Source organism: Crocodylus porosus, unplaced genomic scaffold (genome assembly GCF_001723895.1).
Source record: "Crocodylus porosus isolate Cpor-Errol unplaced genomic scaffold, CroPor_comp1, whole genome shotgun sequence".
Taxonomy (NCBI): Eukaryota; Metazoa; Chordata; order Crocodylia; family Crocodylidae; genus Crocodylus; species Crocodylus porosus.
The window spans coordinates 107,646,760-107,669,517 of record NW_017728943.1 but is presented as its reverse complement, the minus strand read 5'-3'; the positions used below and the strand labels follow the sequence as shown (position 1 = coordinate 107,669,517).

At 40.5% G+C, this 22,758-nt stretch overlaps 1 protein-coding gene across 1 annotated transcript in view; it reads right to left on the bottom strand.

Annotated features, from left to right (window-relative positions):
- Positions 1-2,888: 2,888 nt before the first annotated feature.
- PDE10A (phosphodiesterase 10A) overlaps positions 2,889-22,758 on the bottom strand; it is a 262,401-nt gene continuing 242,531 nt past the window's right edge. The window contains exons 20-22 of the mRNA XM_019549980.1: positions 17,343-17,423; positions 12,708-12,796; positions 2,889-4,106 (exon numbers count right to left, since the gene is read on the bottom strand). Of these exons, the coding sequence (XP_019405525.1) occupies positions 3,989-4,106; positions 12,708-12,796; positions 17,343-17,423 (288 nt within the window). The 3' untranslated portion in view covers positions 2,889-3,988. The remainder of the gene's footprint in view (positions 4,107-12,707; positions 12,797-17,342; positions 17,424-22,758) is intronic.

Genomic DNA, 22,758 nt, shown 5'->3' with positions numbered 1-22,758 from the left:
TATATGAATCTACTCTACAAATCAGTTTGATCTACTCTACAAACCGGTTTATTACTCATTTTTTGATTTTTTTTTTTCCTTTTCTTTTCTTTTTTTTTTTTTTTTTTTTTTATAGAGCATACACCCGTATTACAATCGAGCACAGTTTTTGGTCAGCAAACAGAGAGAAAAAAAAACCGAAACAAAATTGACGAGTGCCTTTGCTACAGTAGGATGTATTACCTAAAATCTGAACAGGACTATTCTTATAGCAATGTGTAGGAAGTCATCTCCTGTCCTCAGAATAAGTATCCTGTACCATTTCACAGAATGACAACTAGATCACAGTGTTTTTAGGCAAATGCATTTCTTCCAGAGGGTCATAACAGTTTCAGCAGCTAACAACTTTTTCTTACAATGTTAATACTAAGTGGACTGAACAAAGTGATAAGCAGACTGGTGGATAACACCAACTGTTCTACTTTTATGTTTCAAACACAGCAAAATATCCTATTACTACTGTGCCATATGCAAACGTGTTATGCCACATGCCTCCTCATATCTATATTTTAGTATATATGCTTCACTAGACAAACCCATCATTTATTCTAATATAATCATTCTGAGAAACTACTATCTATTTAAAGTGTGATTGCACCGTAGTGAATCATTACAGAAGAATATTAAACTCTCTAAAGAAAAGTTTAGTTTAATTACACAAGCAACTGAGTTTCCATCAAAGTTTTCATAGGATGTACAACGAATCAGATAAACTACCATGTTTAATATCAGCCTGTGCAGTCCAGTATTCAAGGACTGTATACGTTTTCCTTATTCATCCTGTACATTTCAGATAGTATTTCAAGATGCATCAAGATGCATATTGCTGAATATGCACCCTTCCCATCTTAGTTTTTTATACCTTCAGAAAAGAAACACTGTTTAAAACATGGCTTCAAATAGTCCCTTTTCTGTGGCTGGGTTTAGGAAGGAGAAGGTCATTAGAACTTTAACGAAAACAATGCTGATTTGTGAGCAAAAGTACATGTAGTAGAAACTTCTAGAAAGAAAGATTTTTAGATATTCTCATTCATTTTGTGTGATTACATTTTTGAGGGATAACAAAAGGTGTGTCAAATGTTTAACTTCTCTATTTAAGAAGGCAGATCAAAAATTTTGAGCAGCAAAACCCTCAGTGTGGACTACAGACAAACAATTCTAACTTCTCGGTTTTGGGATGTTCAGTTTTGAAGTTACTTCTACCAAAAACCTTAGGTGCCTACTTCTGAACTCTCTAAGTTACAGGAGACATTGAATAATTGAAAAATTGGCTTATTATGACACTTGATGTTGTTGCTGTTGCCTAAACGATATGTAACCTTTGCAAGTTTTCATTCCTTTCCTATTGTCTTTCACCACAAAAACATGGGAACTGGTTTGCAAGCTGCAATGGAACTTGTATAATGAGAATATATTCTAAGTGGTTCAGAAAAATCAGTGGAAAGTAGCATATGAAGGCCTCATGCCAATAACTACTTTTTGTACATCCTAAATTTGTTAGGGGAAATATATTCTGTATCAGCATCAATACTATACATAAACATGTAAATATAGAGTGGTGATTTGATTGGGAAGGCATTTTAAATAACAGTATGCTAATTAGTTTAGATTTGAGAATCAACGACTGGAAGTCAGCCTAAGGCTTTTTATACACCTAAGTTACACACCAGAAACAGTGTGTAACTGAGAATATTCTGCAACACTGATAAGGCCAGAAAACGGAAAAGTAGTAATAACAAATTCTCTTAAACCAGATTTTCAACTGAGTAGTTTTGGGGATTTGAATTCAAGCCAGATTATGCTTGAAATCACCATCACCTTGGAAAGCTCCCATGTAAACTAGTAACTCTGGAGCGCCTCCAAAGTCCTTTGTTTTGTACTTCCAAATGCTTTCTGTTAAACCAAAACTAGTGAGAGAGAACTCAGAGGATGCACTAAGCATGATTTTGTTTGTTCTACTTTGATAAAACTGCACCCATATATTTTGTTTTCCTTTCTAAAAGCACTGACTGATAAGTTATAGAGCATTTTTGCATTTGGTAATGTCAACGCACTAAAACTGCTTGCATTTTTGGCGGCCTGTATGTTTTAAATCTCAATTCTGCAAAAAGACTTGCCATAGAAATCCCAAACCTAAACCCTCATCGTATATTTTAGGTACTGCAAAGGCATATATATATTTGATTATGCTAACCTTCGGTATAGACATATAAACATATACTGACATGTGCTCGACCATAACAGAAGGCAAAACTCTTTAGAGACCCAGTCATTTAAATTTAAGAACAAATAAGGTGCATGCTTGTCAGATTAATACAGTACAATAAACCAACAGAATGGAGAAAGAGATCCCAGATAGTCTTTAAATCGCCAATGATAATATTAGTTGTGTTTATACTACAGTAATGTTATCACAGAACTATGACCAGACTGACATCACCTGGTAGCAGGTAAAAAGTTCTGTACTATACTGTAGCCAGGGTGATACAAACCAAAGAAATGCACTGTTTCCCACTGATGGGGTGTAGTAAAGTTAGCTAGGTCTAGGTTCAGCTTTTATTTTTAAGCCAGCAAAGGAGAAATGCCGTGTATTACAACTTCACTAATATCCAAAGGAATGCGCTGTCTTAAAAGCCTGATCCTGTAAACAGTTAGCCCTACATACTTAAAGTGAAGAGCATGCATATAGTTTGCAGAATCAGAGCCCTGAATCAGCACATGCTGTTGTCCATGGTATATTTAGCTTCATGTTTTCCAAATCAGCTTAGTAGTTCTAAATCTGAACCTGAAAACGATGAATGGGGTGGGGGGAGGAAGGGTGAGGTAAAGGTTTCCTAAACTTTTTTTTTAAATGGTAGTAAGAAACATACAATACTAGCATGCAACACAAAAGCTAATCAGTACAAAACACTTTTGATTTATAGTGGTGGTACCACAGCCACTTCTGGCAGACTTGGCTCTTCTGACAATGCTCTGGTTTCCAGAAGAAAATGTACCTTTGGAAATGTCTCTCTAATACCTTCTAACATACAACTCACCTTGTAAACTACCAATCACCAAGAAAAAAAAAACAAGTACGGCCACTTGTCATACTAATAAATTAGGCAGGCAAAACTTCACTGCTTTGTTTAAACTTAGGCCAATTATTTTTGACAAAAAGGTCCAGTCTGAAATTATGCCTGCATCCATCTTGATTGGACTGGATCCAGTATTTCCATTGTTTAAATGGAGAAACTCTCTGTCTTCGTAAGTCATTACAAAGAACCATAACATATAGTTAGTTCTTTTAATATTAAACTTGCATATGATAAAACCATTGCTCTGTGATGCCTAATAAGAGAATATTTGGAGCCTTTATCCTGGATTTTCTTTTTTTCTACAGCAAAGAAAAAAAAAAGACTGTATCCTCAATAATAGTTACAGTCCCAAGGTTTTTGGCTAGAGTTCAAACTGATTACAAGTAGATCACACATAAACATTCACAATAGCAATGTGTAAAATGTTCTATGTATAGCCAAGAACTCCCAAGTGACACTGGTGTTAAAGCCAGCCACAGTACAGTATAATAAAAGTACCATTGAAACCCTTACTAGAAAGATACATTTTAAAAGTACCCCCTAAGATTCCCCCCCCTTCAGTTTTAAATTAAGGCCTCAGGAACATAGCCCATTAGAAAAGGCCAGTCTCTTATATTCACAAGTCATAATCTTGCTCTGCTAGCCGATTCCAGAACAAGTGAGTCGTTAATCTTCTCTGTTCATAATGTGTCACCACTGCTGTAAGTCAGGAGACTGGCATACGGTCACCTAGCTGAGATAACTGCTTGGGTATCACCTCCTAGGCAGGTTTGCTTCCTAGTTAGCATCTGCGGGTTTTTTTTTCCTTCAAATAAAAAAACCCCAACAAATAAAGAGATGCTTTTAGGGTGAAAGCACTCTGTCACTGATGTTTAGTCATCAATCTTCACAGGAAGTGAATCCGAGGTTTCAGGGGCGAGTGACTGGGAAGGAATCCATATAAAAGCTTCCTCTCCTCGTGTCACTTTCTCCCATTGATTGAGATTTTCCCTGGAGATGGGGAAGAAAGAAAAAAAAACGTTAATAAATGTAGTCATTTTGTAAGACTTCCTTCTGTATTACACCTTTGGAAATAGTGTTACACAGTATGTAAACACTGGTCCATACTGAAACTTGTATCAACAGTGCACTATTTCATCTTGTTTTTTTCAGGTACCTTCAATCTAGGTATGGTCGTGAATATTGGCCATCTGTACTGGCTATCAGCAAGACCATGAAGCTGCCAAATTTGCCACAGAATTTACCCTTTGCTTCTGGCCTGGACTACAGAAGCTGTTTCCATAAAAAAAAAAAAAAAAAAAAATTCCCATCCCTCATAGATAATTTTAAAAATATGAACCAATGGACCAACACCTGCTGAAGTCAGTGAGTAACTGAAAACATAGCTCTTCAGAGATGTGACCTGTCCCATATCTAGACTTGGCAGGATTCAATTTTTATTGACAAACATCAATAAACATCAATTTCACCTGATACTCAAATATAGATGGAAAAATATTTCCATCAGTAATCACTGAAATTTACATAAAGGATACATAAAAAATAATATGGGATGGAGGTAAGGAAATCCAGGGCAGGGGGGATGTGGTGTATGTACACTCACTCACTCACTCTCTCACTCAATCAGAGCAGCCGCTGCAGGAGCTGGGGGTCATGCAAGTAAGGCTGTGTTGTAGGAGCTGGGGTCCTGGGAGCCCAGTACCACTGGCACCTAGCTCATACTGTCCAGGTCCCAGCAAGGGCAAGGGCTGAACTCCTTCTGAGGCTGGGCCAGGCTCTATGGGAGTTTGGCCCCTACTCAGGCTAGGACCTGGGCAGGCACTTGCCTTCTAGGCTGCTACCTGCCCTGCCCCTCCAACCCTGCTTCCCAGCGCAGCCTTACTGGCACAGCCCCCAGCTCCTGTAGTAGTGTGTGTACGCACGTGTGCATGTGTGTGTCAAGCTCCCATAGGGCTCTGTGGTGCTGTTTTGAATTCCAGGACGTACTGCTTTATGGATGAGGATAGATACTTTCTGCTTGTATAAAGGTATACTTTATCCATTTATGGATATTTATTTTTTTATATTACTAAACTGTCTGCCCTAATTTTGCGCAATCTGGAAAATTTAAATTAATAAAAATCAAAATAAATGCTTTAAAATAAAGATCAATTTTAGCTCTCAAAATAATAATAGTAAAATATCAGGTTCTACCAAGCCTCACTCAGGTCTCTATAGATCGATGCAACAGCATAGGTTGGCCTTTTCTGAAGTTGCCAGAGAATCCTCAATTTTTTGCCATGGAGCTTGCTTCTTTGGAAACCACAACAAGCTACAGTTCCTTATAAAAATTTCTGCTTTAGGGCAGTGTAACAATACAATTCTGCTGCCAGAGTAGCGCATGTTACCTTTCAGACACCTATGTTTTCGTATAAATCCATCACCTTCAAAAAGACGACTGTTCAAACAACAGTTATGTTTATGTCTGTAATCCCCACCCCCCTTGAAGCACAGGGTATTCATTACCATATCATATGGGCCTATTCTTTTAAGTCATAAAAATGTCAAACAGCAGAAGCTGAAAAAAAATATGGAGCCAGATTCCCACCAGGTGCAAACTGGCATCGCTCCAGTGGCTTAAATGGGGCAGTGCTGATTTACAATAGTCGATGATTTGGCCCACGATGCTTATATATGGCTAAAATCTGCCATTTGGTTATTAAATGGTATGAGAGAGAGAGAGAGAGATATCAGATCTAAGTGGTGTAGCAAGGCTCTCACAGCTTATGTGACAAAGCTTCACTGAAATACTTGGTAAAATGCAACTAAATCAACAAGATGTCCTCGTTTTAAGTTGGGAGTGCAGGGAACAGGTAGTAACACCATTTGGGAGGAGTAGATAAAGCCTAGCAAGGATGGCTTGAGTCACCTAGAACTCATAAAAAAAACAGAGCTTCACACTTGCTAGGAGTGCCAGGATGGAAGCTGTGCTCTCCTGTAGCTCTCTACCTTCTCCCTCACTTTAAGCCTCTCCATGATGCTGCCTCATTCTCTGCCCATAGAGTTCTAGTCCTGCAGAAATTAAGTGATGGGCAGATGGGGTGAGAAGCTGAAAGTTGGCAAGAAAATTGGATATAATTGAATATAACTGATATAAAACAATTTGGGTGTTATCTCGGCCACAGGTAAACGAAGGTATGTTCCACAGTCCTTTTCAGGATCAGAAAACCACATTTTCTGTGGACCCAGTTTATCATATCTGACAAATATAGGAGGTACCAGACAACCAAACAACAGTGGAAGAAGAGGCATGTGGTACAAATCTGGAAAGATACCGAGGGTTGTAGGAATAATACGACAGAAGCCACTACTCCCAATTCACTAGCCATCTGTAAACAAGAAGACATCTCAGGGAGCCTCCCAATGGGGTCAAATCATCATTTGCTTAAGCCAAACTGATAGAAAGCTGTTAGAAAATTTTGTTTGAATTTAGACAAATCACTGCCTCCCCTTTTATCCCTCAAATAAGTATATTATCCCAGATGTGACTGTTCTGGTGTGACTAACAGATATGCAGTCCAGAACTCACTAGTGGAAGTGATTCCACACTAATACGTAAGTTGTGTCTTTGACCTGAACACATTAAAAAAAATTCTTTAAACTCAGTAACAAACTAAATTTATCATAGGCAAAAGGTTATCAAAATGCAAAAGGGGAATAAAACATTAGAAAAAGAACGACTTCTAGAACAGTGGTACTCAACGTTTTTGGCTAGCGGGCCAGATAGGCAGTGCCCTGTTAATCTGTAGGCTGGAGCTACTCTGTGTTCTCAATCTGACACCTGGGTAGTCACAGTATGACCCCATCCAGCCTGGCCCCAACCTAGCCCCGTAGGAGGAAAGGGGGCTTAAGGCAGCCTCAGCGTGGCTCTGCAGAGGGGGAAAGGGAGAGGTGAAGGGGGCTTGACCCACTACACACGACTCAGGGTTTGGGATTTGGCAGCAGGGGAGTGGTGGCTGTATTAATTGCCACCACTTCCCTGCTGCCAAATTTCCAACCCATGGGAAGCCTCACAGTCCAGAGATGGCTCTGTGGGCCATATCTGGCCTGAAGGCTGGAGGTTCAGCACCCTTCTTCTACATTGGAGACAGGACTGACTACACATTATTAAAGGTGCAGAAGGTATAATTCATTTGTTTGTTCACTCACTAGCAAAGTGTTGGCTCGTAGGTGTTTGGAATAAATATCTACAGGCTTGCCAAGTGAAAAACTTGATACTAACATGAGGTCCTTGCTATTTCTTAGGATTATAGGAAAGCAGGGCTGGAAGGACCCAAATGGGATCAGTCTATTCAGCCACCTCCTCAAGGCAGGATCATCCTTGACTAAACCATCTGAGTCAAGCATCTATCTAAACAGCTGTTCAAAATTTCCAGGGATGGAAATTCCACAACTTCTCTTGGAAGCCTGTTCCAGTGCTTGACCACCCTTACAGTCAAGAAATTCTTCCTAAGTTCCAACCCAAATTTCATCTGCTGCAGCTTGAGGCCATTGCTCCTTCCCCTAACTGTCCTTTATGGTCACAGAGAAAAAGTCTATCTCCAACCTCTTTGTAATCACTAATCAGGTACTTGAAGACTGCCACTGAATCCCCACTCAATCTTCTCTTCTCCAGACTAAACAATTCTCGTTCTTTCAGCCTTTCCTCTTAAGTTACACTTCGCAGGTCTCTAATTATTTTTTCCGTTAGACTCTTTCCAATCTGTTCACATCTTTCTTAAAGTGTAAGGTCCAAAACTGGACACAGTATGCCAGGTGAGGACCCACCTGTGCTGAAGAGAACAGAAAAACTGCTTCCCTTGATTTGCAAGAGACACCTCTGTTAATGTTTCTGTTGGTATTAATTTGCAGCATGTGTTTCATTCCAAAGAACTCAAGGAGACAGCATCTTAAATGCTGTATTCTAGAAACTAATATACATTATTAGTTTAATAGTGATATCAAAATAATTCATTTAGCACCTGGAACAGCAACAAATGGAAATGAGATTGTAATGTGAAAGTCATTTGCCACTTTAGAGCCAAATGAGGCACAGGTCTAGTTATCTGATGATCCCTGGGGAAGCTCAAGACCTGCAGAGCAAGCCACATAATTCTGACAGTCAGAGGGGACCATGTTACTGAACTATGAAATCTCTTATCAGTGTCCTCCTATTCTGAGCACAGAGCTCAAAGTTTACTGTTCAGCTTCCCCAGTTACAATTTAGGAGCTCTGCTGCTGCTGGAGCTTCACTCATGCAGTGCCTAAGCTCAGGATCACAGAATTGGTGGTTCCTTCCAATGATGACTGCAGTTTGTGAGGAGACCGTTCCATCTTGAGGAAACCCTAAAATTTGCTCCTTATAAAGTTCAGAAATTTAGTATAACCATGGTCTAAATGTAGGGACTGTATGGGACCTAGAAGTAAAGAGTGTGACTTAACTAGTGCTTGGATGACTGAGTTTTGATTGTAGTTAACAAGGGCTATTCCCAAATTAGTAATTAAGGCAAGGTAGCTTTTAGAAATAAAACTAGTATATCTTAGAATAAGCATGACTGCTGAGGCAGACAACACCTAGATAGTCAATACAAAGTCACCTGACTGTTGTTGATTCACACAATACATACTGGTTCAGAGAAAACAAATTCTTCAAAAGATGTTTGCATTTACTCTGCAAGGTTCTATGCTTGACCATCAGAGATGCAGGGCACCACTAATTCCCCATAAGTAGACAAGCAGGGGTAGATCTACACTGCAGAAAAGCCTTGCCTGGATTCGAGTACCGGCTTGGAGCACGGCAGTGGGTGCAGCTCCAGTTCTGGCCCTAACCCAGGCCAAAGCCCAAAGCTGGAGCTGCAGTTGCTAACTACCCTGGACTGGGGCCAAAGCTGCAGCCACCACTGTTTCCTGGCCAGAACTACCAGTGCTGCTGCTGCCTGGTAGGGCCAGGGCCTGAACCACCATGGCTGCTTGGCTGTGGCCAGGGCTGGAGCCACCACATGCTCTGTGACCCCGAGCCACAGCAGCTGCAAAGGGTAAGCAGCAGCAGTGTGGAGGGAGATATGCACTGTCAGGGGGATCATGTGGTGGGGAGGACAAGCTTCAGGGGTACACGCACTGGCAGGGTGCAAGTGGAACGAGCAAGGCACAGGAGGAACAAGGGGCAGGAGTTATGCTATCACAAAAAGCAAATGTTAGGAATTATTAAGAAAAGATCTGTAAACAAAACAGAAAGAACCATTATGCCCCTTTATAAATACATAGTACATTCACACTTTGAATACTGTGCCCAATTTGGGTCCCACACCTCAAGAACTAAAGGAAGTTCACTGAAGGGCAACAAGGATGATGATCAGTGGTACAGAACGGCTTCCATGTAAGGAGAGACTGGACGAGGCTAGGCATATTCAGTTTAGAAGAGAGATGCTTGCGGGGGAGGGGGCAAGATAAGGATTTACAAAATATTAAATGATGAAGAGAAAGTAAATACAGATTTATTATTTACTCTCTCTCATAATACAAGAGCCATGAGAAAACCTTGGTCATACCTGTTTGCTCTCTCTTTCAGTATTCACTCTCTGCCACTGTGTGACAAGATACTGGGGCAAGACGGACCTGTGGTCTGACCCAGTAAGTAGTATTTCTTATTTCGCTTGCACCCCAAACCCAGCCCCTGCCAATTGCACCCCACTCAGTGCTTTCCCTGCTGCAGTGATGGAAGGAACAAATTTGAGATGACCCTCCAGTAATTAGATTCTATGCAAGAAAATTAATTAGAATAAATTTAGAATATTCTATGTAAATAATCTAATTATTGGGGGCGGGGGGCAGTTGTCTAAAATTCAAAGTGAACTTGGGTTGGGTAAATATGGTAGTTATAAGACTAATCTATGACCAACTAACCTCTTACTACTCTTGGATAACTAAATTACCAAGTTTCTTTAGTCTTTCATTACATGGCAGGTTTTCTAGACCTCAAGCCATTCTTTTAGCTCTTTTCTGAAGTTACAGTTTGTAGCATCCTTTATTAAATGTGGACTCTAGAAAGTAGAATTCATATTTTAGTAATGGTTTAACTACCATATAGGAAAATAACATCACATCCCTACTCATGTTTGATATTCCTCTCTCTGCCTCTACTTGCAAGGGTCACATCAACTTTCTTGGCTATGGCACTATATTAAAAGTCTGTTTTCAGCTAATTATTAGCCAAGGCCCCAAAATCAATTTCTGAATCACTATTTTCCAGGGTATAGTCCTCCGTTTGGGTAATATAACTTGCATGCTTTCTCTCTTGGATGTGTGATCTTGCACATGGCTTTAAGTACTGCCGTATTCCAGATATAGCATGACAACCACTTGAGATGGCTGATTTTTAATGACATTCACTTTAGTAATAACATTCTGAAAGTGTATCGTCTTACTGAATCTATAAAGTTGCCAGACTGCCAGCTCCAGAGGCACATGACTTGAGCTCCATTTGAACCGGCAGCCCAGTCGCAATGCTTTATTTTTTCTTTTATTTAAACAAACCTGCTGAGCAATTCTCCAAAAGGTCTGGCCTTTTGTTTCTGGCATTAGGAAATGAGTCTGAAGCCTCCAATCCCAAAGGGATTGTGACATAAGGTCCCACTGAGAGAAACTCAGCACAATAATGAAAACTATGTTTAAGGAGATAGGACCATCTGGAACAGGCACAAATAGGACTGAGTCCCAGAATTATATCTGGGTCGCTGATGATCTCACATGGATATGCATAAAAGGCGAGAATGAAGAGAGGTCAAATTTCTTAGGAGTTAGAGGAGATAAGACAGAAGGAGAGATGCCTCATTATGCTTGCCAGTTACAGAAGCAGGTAGGAAGAAATAGAATGAGAACAGATTAGCCTGGAAAGGTTGAGAATAAGAAGGTGCAGACAGAAGTGTAGCTCCCCACTTTAACTGAGAACGCTTTTCAGGAAGTGGCCTGAATCTAACAACCCCCAGGATCAAACAGAAGTTCCTATTGGTTCCAGGGGAAGGGGATTCTAGCTGCTGGCTGCAGTCTGTTTCCCCTAGCAATGGTCCCTCCTTCCTCCCAGCCTGTCTCTGTTTTCAGAATGGGAAGGGGGAAAAGGGAGAAGAGGGAGCTCATTTTAGGGGTTCCCCAGTTGGCACTGAAAACATGCTGAACCCAGCTCGGGCGCCAGGAGGCAATGCAAGCACAAGTTACAGATGATGGTGTTTTGGAATGTCTTCATCTGACCTCTTCATGCAACAAGGGTTCAGATGTTTACCTGATCAGCCATTTTTGAAGCAATCTGCAGCCATGCACTTGTGTTTGGTCATGGCTATAGACCACTTTGGCTGTCAGATAGGTTAAAAACTGTCACTTCTGTCTGCACCCAGAGTTCTGTGGAGGCAGAGCGCACCAGAGGGAGTGAAAGTGAGCAAGCGAGTGCATGCTAGAACACATTAGTGAGTAAGTGAGTCTGTTGAGTGTCAGGGATAGCCCTATTACAACCAGGTCCACAGTAGTAGCAAATGTGTAATCTCACAAAGAACTGAATAAAGTGGATTTCTTTTTGTCATGTTATAGAGTCCTTGTAACCAGAAGAGAAAATCCTAGTGGTTCAAAGACCTGGAAAATGAGGACAGCTTATGTGCTGGTTTACTATGCAAGAGGATGAAACTTCTGTTTAGCTAGATTCAGGGACCTAACAGGCAGAATACAAGAAAGATGAGGTGACAGTAGAAGTGTAGGGAAAAAACTACATTAATTCCTTAGTGTCGTGAATACGTCTGGCTGGAATATTTTAACAAAATGTTTTTCTGTTGTTCGTGGAGAGCACCAATTTGCTGGATCCAAAATCTTGTGTGGAATTGTCTTGGTTTCAATGAAACTTTTGGTGTGAAAGTCTTCTTGAGTCCAGGATGGACTTTCTAGTCAAAATGAAAGAGGAAGCAAACGCACAAAAAACATAACCACCCCAGAACGCCCAAGAAGGAACTTGTTTTTGCTGGAGAAGACACAGAAACAAATTCTGCCCGACTCGAAACGGAGTTGAACCTGTATCTTCTGCATTCCAAATGAGTACACTTATTACCATATTATTGACTATTTTTGGGTAATTCTTTTTTCTTCCTGCTTTTACATAGAAGGTTTTGAAAGGTCTTGCTTTCTCCTATCGCAGAACAAAAATCAAATGCCAAAACTTCAACATATTTTGAGAAGCAGAATTCTTGTTTTCCAGCCAGCACCATGGGAGTAAAGCAGAAGTAGCCAGAGTGAATCCGAGTTGCACTGGGCTAGACGAAAGTCGTTAACTAGGGACATGTAACCACTGAACCTGTTTACCTCTAGGTACTTTTCTCCTCAAACACATTTTAATGAGCTGCCTCTGTGGACCTTTGTTAGCTTACCCTAGCTACCAGTTACTCTGGAGAGATGAAAACATTTGCATGAGAAGAATATTTATGTTTGTCTGCATTCAATATCTGAAATTTGGTGCCTTTATTTCCAGGCATATGCACAGTATGTACGCAGTGTCTCAGGCAAGATGTAGGCTGTGCAAAAACAGATGCTGCAACTCACCTGCAGGCTCGTAGTAGTGGCCCAGTAGGAGGGAAGATCTGTGTGAGAGTGGTGTAACATGGGATGGCTACCGCATTATAGAACCCAATCTGTGAAAAACAGCAGGAAAAATGTTGAATGGAGCCAAATTATGACACTGAAAATTAATAGAAAATATGCCCCTAATTTGTCTACTGCATTTATTTACTTAGTATTTACCATGGGGATTTGTACTTCTGTATACCACTGTAGTATTCAAGTACCCTCAGTGTAAAGTCAGTAGTAATAATTAAGTCCATAGGGGTCTTCAAGGAATTTCTGGAATGCTTCCCTTTTCAATGGCTCATTTATACTATGGCTCTTACTGTAGCTACTAATGCCATAGCTGAACTTAGTGTTAGCAACAATCAGAAGTTTCACAAATACAGGCAGTGAGGAGGAGCCAAATTCAGCCCTATTTTGATTTAATTGATTTCAATGCAATTCTAAAAGAGATATCTCTGCACAGTGTACAGATCAATATCACTGGAACCACAGTATTTAAAATACTTTCTTTTCAGCCCTGGAAATAAGAGCATTTTCATTTTCGGCAAAATACGTATCAGACTGGACAAACTATGCCAAAATTTAATTAAAAGCCAATTCATGGAAAATCTTTGGGAGACTTCATTTATGACCAAAACAAATGCACTTTGTATGCATTTTAAGTTTTATTTTGTTTGCCCTGGACATGGGCTCCTCAAACTGGCACTTTACATTGCATACATCCAAACATATGTCCCTATTTTAAGGTCGACTGGAGCTGGATTAAAAAACTTCCTTAATTCTGTTTTACAAACCAATGGACATGCAACATATTATAGGGACTTAACAGCTCAAATCAAAGTGCCAAAAATTATGTGAGTGTTTAGAAATGTTCTTCTATTGACTCTCACAGAGAGCTGCATGTCTATGCTGATATCACAGCAGCGACAGCACTGTAATGAAGGCATACCTGAGCTGGTACTGCTAGTTGTTTAGCTACAGTGGCATGAAGCTTAGCACCAGCTGCAAAATCAACCTAACAAGTAGGTAAATTAAACACTATGGGCCTGTGCTCTCAGGTGGAAGGGGATGTGTTTTGATTAGAGTGACCCTCAGGAGCGGCTCTAATTAAAATGCCCGCAGTGTCTCGTGTATTCATCATTGTACACTTCAAAATGGTGGTGGGGCACTTTAACTGAAGCTGGCTTGATGAGCTTTAATGCTGCCATTTAAAAATGGAGGGATGCTGAATACACATGATGGTGAGGCTGCTGGAGCGTTCTAATTAGATTAATTAATTGCTTGACTGGTTCAATTAATCAACTCTGCTTCAACATTTTCTAATGCCATGTTGGAGCAGGCATCCCATGTTGTTGTCACTAAACAACAAGTGGAATCTAAGCTAGTTAGTTTAAATGCAACACAAGTACAACACAGACAAAAGGTACTTTTGAAATGACACTTTTCCAAAGGCATTTTGGAAAACAGCTAAAACTCCTAAAACACTTAGGTGCTTTAGCAAATGTTTCTTTGCACTTTTTCAGACATGAATGAGTATCATGGTAAAGCCATAATTAGCATTGAACCTGTTTTTTTAACTTGCCCAGAGTAATTGTTTTTAAAAGCAAATCAATTTGTTTCAGTTGTAGCTGAATAAGACTACACATGTAACTGAAAATTAGATTTCTGAGAAATGTTCCAATACTCTGGAGCATGTGGACTGTTCTTGCTAGAGGAATGTGCTTAGCTATTTGCTGGCCAATGGACCAAGAAGCAGAACCCAAGTATAGGGCTTCTGTTGCAGTGACCATGGATTCAATGCTCAAGGGAAGGCAGAAAAAAAAGCAAAGGGTTCCAGCTCTCAGAGCAGAGACTGTCACTGGTCAGTGAACTGCAATGAGTAGTTTCTGCAAGGGATGCAGACTGGGCAAAGTATCTGAATGAGAGGAAGGGAGAGGTATAGCACATTACTGTTACACTAAGGGAACTAAAACAGAAAAAATATTTCCAAATTCTTCTGTCCCCAAAAGGATACTTCTAAATGTCATTATTGGTTGATTAAGGTTTTAAAGCCACATTTTAGATCTTTATACCAATATAGGCTCCCAAGTTCCTTTTGTTTTACCTTAAAAGCACTGACATTAACTGTCATTGGCTTTTACAGAATTATGCCAAATTATTAGCTAAGGCTACTTTTATAGAACTGTAACACTGTAAAATCTTACCACTTTGCCAGAACACTGCTGTAATACATGAGAAATAACGCAACTAAAAATAGATATTTTGAGAGTCTCTTTTCTGTAATTTTCTTACCTACTTTTCTACTAGAAATACAAATGGTAATGGGCAGAACACAGAGAGAGCATGGCAGAAAGAGACTGGCAATAATTATAGCTGAATTTGTAGAGAAAATAACATTACGTTTTAAATGGAAATATACTGGGGTGAACGCTCTTTCACCCCATCAAAAACTCTATACAAATGTAGGTAGAGGATATACTTTACTATGGTGTACCTCTCAAGATGTCTAAACCAACCATAATATGAGGAAAAATTAAAAAAAAAAAACAAATACAGGAAAATTGCTCCAGGTTTCTCTTTGGTTAACAGCCTTGTAATAAATGTAAGAATTTTATAAAGTCATTGCTGTTTCTTTGTCAGTCATGAAATTAGGAGAAGGGTGATACATACGTTAATAGGAAATTGAAATCCCTATCTACAGTTGTCTTCTAAATTATTAATCTATTACAAAATCTTCTTGCAACATTTTTCATATTATGTTATATTTTCCACTTTGCCTCAAATACTATACTCTTTTACAGTAAATATAATGCCAGGTGATATTTACATGCTTAAAATCAAAATTTTCAAAGGGCCACTAAAATGAGCAAGTACCTCAAATATGTGTGGGTATATGCATGGGATATGTACACAAATATAAAATGCATCAGGTAGCTGGCTAGTTTTGATATGCAAATAGCTGGGTCCTTGATTGTTTTTTAGCTGTTCATATTTGTATGTGTAAAGCCAAGTTTAATGAGCAAGTCAGATAATTGTGCTAGCTCAGGATACAGTGGGACATAAGCTTTTTTACAGGTGCGTATTACAGAACCTTTGAAATCTACTCCTATACCTATATCCTGGACAGTTCATTCAGTAACCCAGGTTTTGAATTTCCAAATCCAGTATCTATAGTTATTTAAAATTCTAACATAGATGCATCAGCCTAACATTTCATATCATTTAAAATCACAGATCCATGGGGTGCCCTGCTGTTTACTTTTTCCATCCCCAAAACTGACCATTCATGCTTACTCTTTGTTTTCTATCCTTAAGCCAATTTCAAATCCTTGAGTAGACCTTCTATAACTACCTAACGTCATTAAGAGCCTCTGATGGGGGACCTTGCCAAAGGCTTTTTTGGAAGTCCAGATATAGACTAGAATTAATAGAATTTATAGAATTTACCTCATTTTACAGAGAGTGTCAGAAATGTTGAGCATTTTGTTAAAGGTCTTAGAGTGAGTCAATAGTTAAAATCAGGATCTGAGCCCAGGTATCCTGATTCTTAGTCTTTTACTTGATTAAATGTACTGTTCCTTCCCTCCTACTGAAATAAACTGAGATGCATCTTCAACTCTGAAGCACCTAGCACATACAAGAAACTACAAACTGGGTTCTAAGATAAACTATAAAGTTCCAATTTAAGATATCCTATTGACCTACTAGACACCTATCCCCAATTCAATCCATTGCTGTTATTCTGTTCCTTTCTTAAAGGAAAAATATTTAAGGCAGACTGCAAACTACATATGAAATAATTCATGAGTTAAAGTTTCATCAGATATTAAATGCTTGATAATTTTCCAGATACATTAAATTTATCACTCTCTCTCCATCCATTCATTTCATATTTTTCTTTAAAAAAAAGTCAGTGATATTTATCTTTTCAACAATTCATTCCTATTACAAATAGGTCTTCCAACTTCCAGAATTTGAGGTATTTTTCTTTAAACATTTCTTCATTATTTGCTTATAAAATAAAGTAGGTGTATGGAAGAAAAGAATGCTTATGTTCCCTATTCAAATAAGAATATACAAAGCAACAATTACCTAATCAAGAAACTACAATTTTTCAGAAGTTGCAACTTCGCAGACTTTGTAGTACTCTAGGGCATTATCAATAGGAGGAAGACTATAAAAAAAATGATAGAAAAATCCCAAATAACAGTATTCTGAATACAAGAATACCTAGAGGCACTACACTAGCAAAATTTAATCAGAAGATGATCTCTACATTTCTTGTACAAATCAGGTTTGTGATTTCACCAACAAGGTATTCTTCTTCTAAGTCATTCACAAATTCAGCCCTAACTACAAGTAGTAAAACAGTGACATAAAAGATGTGAAATCACGAAATAGTGTACTTTTGTCCTTCCAGTCATGTCCGTGAGGAGGAAAGTGTTATACTTTTCATGCAAAGTGTGATTGTCAGCATGACAAAAGTCCTAACAGTCATAAAAATATCACATCTCACTAAAAAATTACATATCATAACTTCTACCAAAATATTAAATATGTACATTCTGCAAAACATTAAGAAACATTTCATTTCAAGCAGGTAATTCATACTTGGCCCTGAGGGACTTCATCCTTCTTGTCTCTGTCCATCATGGGTATAGGCTGAATACCTATCTTCTTCATTTCATCACCCTGAAAAGAAAGTAAGAAGAATGGAGAGAACAGGGTCAAACATTCCCTGAATACCTGAAGATGTCCCAGAAAAAATGTCATGCCTGAAATCAAAACGTGCTTCTGATTTATACTGTATTTTAACCCAACCCAGGTCTGTCCAACTGGCAGTCCATGGCCTGCAAGGAGTTAAATTACGACCCTCTCCCACCAAGCTCCTGCCTGGTCACTGCTCTCCCATCACTCTGGCTGCAACAACAGGAGTCTCTGGGCTCCTCCCCCCTCCTCTAGCTACTGCTCCCTGCCCCCACTCCAGAGTGCTGAGCAGTACAGCAGCATGGGGAGGTGAGGGTGAGCCTGGGGTCCAAGGTGCGGGGTGGGGGGGACGACAGTGGTCGCAGGTGCACAGGGCAGCAGGGTGAGGGAATGGGTCACAGGCACGCGGTAGGGCGGGGGCAAGAGGAGGTCTGCTGCCATGTTGTGCACTGGGAGAGGATCACAGGTACAGTGCGGCAGTGGGAAGGTGCATCTGTGGGGTGTGTCTCCGGGGGGGGCAGGGTTGAGGGGTTGGCTTGCCCTGGTGTGGTCTGCAGGGCAGGCAGTCCCCAGTGCTGCCACCTGTCAAGTGTGTGGCCTCCAGCTGCTTGGAAGTTGGACAGTCCTGTTTTAACTTAGATATCTAGAATTAAGCATGCCACATAATAACATAAGACAGAATCTCAGGAAACTGTAACAAGGGGTCTTTTTACAACATGAAATACTCAAACAATAATGCAACCAGCCACTGCGGGAAATTAAGTGTACACTGGAGTTGTGATATACTTTTATTTGTTTTTGATTAGGCTATCCATGATTAAAGTCCTTGTATAAATATAAAGGACAAGGCACTGATAAATGATTTCCAGTTCTTCCTACAATCATTTATATCTCTCTCAAAATCTTTTACCTATGTAATGCCTCATAATATAATTATCCATCTTACCAAACCACCCCATAGCCCCCCTTAATCCACCAGTTCAGTAAAAAACTAAGACAAATATATTAGTTTTGCTACATGCCCTAAGTGCCAAGGAACCCAGTTTCTTTGTGATTAAAGGGGAGTAGTAACTTTCAAGGTATAGGTATCCACATAGACACTGCCTGCTAAGCCACTTCCTCCTCTTTCAATACAAGAAGTGTTAGCCAATGTTCTTATGATCATCAGAACTTTTGCAGTATCATATGGGGAAAAGGGCAGTACTTGTTGTAGGCAAAACTCACTATTTCTAAGCCAAAAACATCACCCTAAATTCTACCCAGGACTAAGGAAAAGCCCATGCATACTGTTGATTGAGCACAGTTGCAACATCTTCTGGCATAACCACTACTTAATATGCATGGAGCCATTTTCTGGACTGATTTCAAGATGCTCAATGGCCTTATGACATTACAGCATGTATAGGACATTGCAGAAAAATTTAATTTCAGGGTAAAAGAAACATGTACAGCCACAGTGGACATCCAGAAACAGCAGGGGTGACCTTACACTGCACACCTGAGTAAGATACACCGGGGAAGCAATCTCAGCATAAGTGTTAATACAACCTGTTGTTGCCTGCCTCCTAGTCTCAAAAAAAGAAAATAACTGGAAGAGCAGGTGCAGCTATGCTGCTACTGCAACCACTACCCAATGTCTGATGGACTCTGCTGTCTTTTATTGCAGATGTGTGCAATCCTCCCTTGTCAGAGACCCCCAGCATAACACAGGCTACCTCCTGGAGACTTCAGATCTCTGGGGGACAGAAAAATGAAAAAACTCGCTTTAAATATTCTATGTTTATAAGCTTACATAAGCTTAAATAGCTTATACATAAACACAATTCTGAAGCAGCGTATAGTAAGATACTCCACAAATAAAAGTGAGTGCAGAATGCAATTTTGAATATTGGCTTCTTCCTTGGCAATGACCTTGTGATACAGCCAAAAGATGACAGACTTTAAACTATAATGTTTTTACATTCAAAAAACCTATCTGGGGTGCATGACTGAATTTTACTTATCTTGGACTTTGGGCATGTGTGATTTGATTTAGGGGGGCAGCAGAGCTTGTAATCCCAGTGTACTTAGTCAGCACAGCTGATACAAACTTTGAAAGGGTCTAGAAACCCTTTATCTTTGATAAAGAAGTAGCTGGCTCCAAGTCCTAAGGGACAATACAGAGAGGCCACCTGTATCATAAAATGTATTAATGAGATTGAATAACTGAAGGCAAAAGGGTGGCACAAAACACTCTGCATAGCTCTGTGTTTCACCTAATCAGCTGATCTTTCATGTATCAATCTCTTTGTCCACAAGCATTAATTATGTTCAGAAAGGAAATGAAGTCAGAGAATCATGAGCACCGATGTTTTGCCGTAGGGGCTGGCAAGATAATGTCCTCTAAGAGCCTGAACTCAGGAAATTCCTCACTTAGTTGAACCAGAGGCAGAAAACGAAGGGTCAAATCTAGTATGATAAGATCTAGGGCTGCCTATAGACATATGCATTTGTGGTCTAATTAAACCAGGAATGAGTTGCCTCACCATTGCGTGTATTAACACCCCCCCGGCCCCATTTCAAAATGGCCCTGGGGGCACTTTAACTAAACTTCTTTGAATGAGCTTTAGTTAAAACACCCCCATGACAATTTTGAAATGTGGCTTAATACACATGATAGTGAGCTGTTTTAATTAGAGCAGCTGCCTGGGAACCACTCTAATTAAAATGCCCCCCGCTCCACCTCTGAACATGTATATACACAGCCCAAGGGCCTTGTTACACCTTACATTGTAAGCCACACAAATGTAAATCAGCTTAGTGTTGTTCGGCTTAGTGCAACAATCACACCTTAAGGCAAAAAACCATCTCTGACTGTCCTTCATCTACATACCTGTGATTTGCCACTAGAGGCTTGGTAAGCAGGGGCAAGAATAGGATCTAGGGGCAGGATTAGGAGCCCCCTAAATCTGAGCCATTTTCAGTCTGAGGAATAAAAGCTGGTTCAGGTTTAAGCATCCCCAGGTGATGCCAGGACTCAACGTGCACAGGGACTGGGGCTCCTGTGGCTAGCAGGGGTTGCTGGCTGTCAGGGAGGACCACATGGGAGGTACCAAGGCTGCCAGGCACTCCAGGGCTATGGCACTCATTCTGCCCAGCAAGAGCAGCGAGTCAGTTTGGGTGGCAGTAGAAGCCACCGCAACTGCTGTGCACTCTAAGGCCGTGATGCTCGTTCTGCATGATGTGCTGGACCAGCTTGCTGCTTCCACTGGGCAAAGCAAGCACCACAGTTTTTCTGAAGACAAAATCAGTCATTGGAAAAAATACATCTCCAGACTCTGACATCCTGTCAGATTATTTTCTTCTGAGGCTATGTACAGACATGTGAGGGGATAGCGGAGGGGAAAGGGGGGAGGGGTTAGAGGGAGGTTAAATTGCCTTCAAAATGGCCACCTGATGTAAGGTAAGTCAAGATGGGGAGGAGTGGGGGGAGTTGGAGGTGCAATCAGGGGTCCATGGGTGGATGGGGATGAGGGGTAAGCAGGATCCAAAGGAGATTAGGGAAATGGGGTCCAGGTGCAAACCAAGGAGATGGAGGAGGGGGCATGATGCACAGGAGGAATTGGGGAGAACAGGTGCGATCCGCAGGGGGTTGCTAGGGTTCCGGAGGCTTTGGCAGGATCAGCAGGGTTTGCAGAGTCTGTAGTGGGGCTGGGGGAGACTAAGGGCTATTTTTAGCCCCGTCTCCCCCCAGTAAACCTACATCCCCATCCCTCCTCCCCTCTCCCTGCCCCCACCCAGGACTTACTTCTTTGGCTCCCAGCAGTGGCAAACACTGATAAAATAGCACCTGGAGCAGCTTGCAGGATGGAGATTCAAGGTGGGGCTGGTCGGCTCTGTGGTGGAGGGGGATGGGCGAGGGTCTATGGGGCTAAAAATGGCCAAGTGCTGGGTGGGAGGGGTGGGTAGGAAAAGTCCAGCCCTGGAACTGAGGTCAACGGCTGGGCTTTCCCAGCCCTGGGTGGCACAGGTAACTGTACTGAAGTTCAGTGAACCAGTCTAACCTAGAAAGATTAAGTTTGAGTGTACATCAAGCCAGGTCCATCTTCGACCAGGTTTTGCCATTTTTAGACTAGTCTATTTGCATGGAATTTCTGTACTGTTATGGGTTTAGACTGATTTCCAATCACTTAGACCAGGTCTAAGTGAAATGTCCACACTCAGGCGAACTAACTTAGATTGGATGGCCATTTTTAATACTATCTAACCTCCTTCGACCTCTACTAATGCCTGCACTTAGCCTGAAAAGGGGTCCAGTAAAAATATAACTGCAGTATTCTATGGTTATTTGCCAATTATTTGCAATGAAAATATACTCCATTTATAAGTAAAATGATGCACCCCCACTTCCACCCTAAATGGCCGCTACAACAAACCCATTCTGGAATTAGACAGTCACATAAAGACTGTCCTTCTAGCACATCCTCACCTATTGAAAATACCTTGCAGACAAATTCCATCCTTAATTCCAGCTTATTACTGGTAAGAATAAAAGAACCCTCATAGTCTTCCCTAAACTAAGTGTCTATAGATGGTAATTGGGAAAAAATGCTCTTTACTTGTAAACAAAACAAATTAGACCAGTAATTACTGAGATACAATAAACATGGAACTCCAAAATACAGTCTGCTAAAAACTCATTTTATAGAGCTGACTTTTTAAATAGTGACTGCTGTGTTAGATTACTAAATTTTAGTAACTTTATCAATTTAACAAAGTTTGTGGTTGTTAAAAATAATACAATTGCTCAGAAACGTAAACCACAATTAATTCTGAAAATAAAACAAAACCAAAACCAAACCCCAAACAAATCATGCCCAATCTGAATCCTATGACCAACAATTCAGGAAACAAACAAAAAATCCTTAAGACAAAATGCTGCAGTATTTTGTGGGTCTGAATCTCAACTTGTGTATAAAATCAGCTGTAATTCCACTGAGGTCAACAGACTTACACTTGACACACACTAGAAAACAACCAGTCCCTACAGACTGCATATACTACACCAGTTCAGAAAATACAACAATCTTCTGAAACTGGAGAGCTGCAGGACAGCTATACTTGTAAGTGTTCAGTCCATAGTTTCATAGATTTCATAGACATTAGGGCTGGAAGGGACCTCAGAAGATCATTGAGTCCAGCCCCCCACCCAAAGGGCAGCAAGTCAGCTGGGGTCATAGGATCCCAGCAATAAGCATCCAATTTGCTCTTGAAGGTGTTCAATGTAGGTGCTTGAACCACCTCTGCTGGCAGGCTGTTCCAGACCTTGGGGGCTCGGACA